Source organism: Notamacropus eugenii, chromosome 3 (genome assembly GCF_028372415.1).
Source record: "Notamacropus eugenii isolate mMacEug1 chromosome 3, mMacEug1.pri_v2, whole genome shotgun sequence".
Lineage (NCBI taxonomy): Eukaryota > Metazoa > Chordata > Mammalia > Diprotodontia > Macropodidae > Notamacropus > Notamacropus eugenii.
Window position 1 is genome coordinate 230093377 of NC_092874.1, and position 2779 is coordinate 230096155.

The 2779-nt window shown below is 36.9% G+C and overlaps 1 protein-coding gene across 1 annotated transcript; it reads right to left on the reverse strand.

Annotated features, from left to right (window-relative positions):
- Positions 1–1261: 1261 nt before the first annotated feature.
- Positions 1262–2242, reverse strand: LOC140531446 (olfactory receptor 6C2-like). Its single transcript, XM_072650388.1, has one exon. The coding sequence runs from the start codon at positions 2198–2200 to the stop codon at positions 1262–1264; it is 939 nt and encodes a 312-aa protein (XP_072506489.1). The 5' UTR covers positions 2201–2242.
- Between the last annotated feature and the right edge of the window lie 537 nt (positions 2243–2779).

The window sequence follows — 2779 nt, forward strand, 5'->3', positions numbered from 1 at the left end:
TAAAGACTTGCCAATACTTGGTAATAGATCCAAAGGTCTGATTATAGGAAACAACATATATGAATAAAGGTCATTAATAACATTTTAACATTACTGAACTCTAGGAAATAAGAAATTGTAGCATTAGAAAGGTATTTTTCACCTTCATATACTTCCTGTTGCAAAAAAAAAAGCATTTATTTGGGGAAAGTTATTAACAAAGTTCTCCTAGAGCCTGTATTCACCTATGATTTCTGGGCATGTGACCAATAATTTATCACTTACAGATCTGTAAAAATATAATAAACAAAAATATAAAATACAAGTGGGTCTGGAATGCAAGGAGAAATAGCTTATTTTTAAAGGAAGGACAAAATCCATAGGATACATCTGAGGGTAAAAAAGATGATTGGTAATTTATGGATGATAGTAATTTCTGATTTCTTGTTTCAGGGAATCCTCCAGATTTTCAGTCTGAATGATATGATTTATTTTGAAGCTTTGGCTTTTAACTTCCAATGTTTTAAGGCAAAAATTCCATATAATAGTTTGCATAAGATTAAATTCAATGTTCAGGTAGGAGGTTTCAGTATTGGGGCATTCATGTTTTATACCATGGATCATCAGGCAGAATTGATTTCTCACTTGCCTGCACTACTTTGAGTACTCTCTGACTGATATCTTCACCATGTCCCAGGAAGCTTATTACTGGGAAGACAATCATCCTGTAGGATCTCCTTAGCCTTGGTAGTCCACCTCATCCCTATTCTCTGCCTCTAATTAATTGGATGGTAGACCTATGCACCTTCCCTCTCCCTCTCACTTTTCAGCTTTCTTCTGTGTGTTGTTTTCCTAATTAGATTTTATCTTCGTGTGGGGCAATTGTCTTTCTTTTTTCCTCTCTGTATCTTTGTGCTTAGGACAGTGGCTGGTATGTAATTGATACTTAAATGAATATTGACTATTTAATAAGGGGATGGAAAATTCTTAGTAATAAGTATCTTAGGCATAATTGATTTTAAAGAAATGTTCATTGAATTTCATAAAAATGCAATGGTGATTGAAGTGGTTGAAAGCAAGTAAAATCCTTAAGAAAGAGGGATGGAGTAGGAAGGGGAAAGCCTTAATCAGTGAGGATTTCTAGATGGGAGAGTAAAATTTGGGTCTGTGGGTAAGGTAGCATTAATAAGAGAATAAAATCGGGTCACAGGACCCAGAGCACAGAGTTCAAAGCTGTTCATATTTTCTTTTACTAATTTTGCACCTGAATGTCTATAGGCTCTCATAGTTTTGAAATCGATAAGATCTTTTTTAATGTGTCCCTAAAAGCTTTTATCACTTGTTTATTCCTCAGGGTGTAAATAAAAGGGTTCATTACTGGTGCCACTGACGTTGCAAGTGCTGCCACCTCCTTATTCAAAGCCACTCCTTCTTTTGCAGAAGGCTTGATATAGATGAAGATGCAGGTTCCATAAGTCATAGAGACAACAATCATGTGAGAAGAACAAGTGGAAAAGGCTTTGTTCCTTTGTTCAGCTGAAGGGAATCTGAGGATAGTCCTGACAATATAGACATAAGAGAGGGCCACTAACACTAGAGTGATGATGAGTGTCATCACAGCACAAGTTAAAATCATTCTTTCTAGGAGCTGTGTATCAGAGCAAGAGATTTCCAGTATTGGTGCCGCATCACAGACAAAATGGTCAATAATATTGGAGTCACAGAATTCTAGTTCAAGAGCCACACCAAGTGGTGGAAGGATGATCATTAGCCCAGAGAGCCAACAACCCAAGAGAATCTGGTTGCAAACTCGTTTGTTTATGATGACTGCATAGTGTAGAGGTTTGCAGATAGCTACATAGCGGTCATAAGACATGGCAGCCAAGAGGAAAAATTCTGAGGCCCCAAAGAGGATTCCAAAAAATAATTCAGTGAAACATGCATTATAGGTCACGGTATAGTCCCCAGTTGACATGTTGTACAGGAACCTGGGAATACAGACAGTTGTGAATAACAATTCTAAGACAGAAAAGTTCCTAAGGAAAAAATACATGGGGATTTTAAGGTGGGGATTCACCCAAGTGAGGATGATGATAGTCAAGTTCCCAGTAACACTCAGCATGTAAGTGAGAAACAGAAAGATAAAAAGCAGAACTTGCAGCCTTGGGTCATCTGTCAGTCCCCGAAGAATGAATAATATTATTCCTGTCTGGTTTCTCATTTCTGCCCTCTATCTTTTCATGGATCTATGAGAAAGAGAGAGAGAGAGAGAGAGTGATGATGATGATGATGATGATCCTCAGAAGTCCCTAGCAGACCATTTTTTTCTTTCACTGGCTAAATAAAAAGTTCATACCAACATTTCACTATTCTTAATGATTTTGAGCTGTGTATCAGCTATTGACATAGAATTTTTGGAAAGACGTTTTTCTCCAATGTATTTTTCTAACCCCAGTTCTTTACTTCTAACCCATTATTTCCAAATCAACTTAATTTGTATTATTTATAAAGGTTGTGTTAATTGGTTGATTCCTTTTATTTTCCCAACATAGTCATATGAAAATACATTTTCTTCACTGATCTCTCTTTGCAATCTAAAAAAAACCAGTTGAGCAAGATCAACCTGGTGACCATCTATGATAGTGCATGGCAAGATGTTTTTTGTCTCATTTATAGTTGCCATTTTATTTTGACTGTGAACCAGCTTTTCTGCCTTCTTCCCTCTTACCTTAGAAGCAGTCGGTGGCTCAGGAGATAGAAGGCTCTGCTTGGAGTCAGGAACAGCTGAGTTCAAATTGTG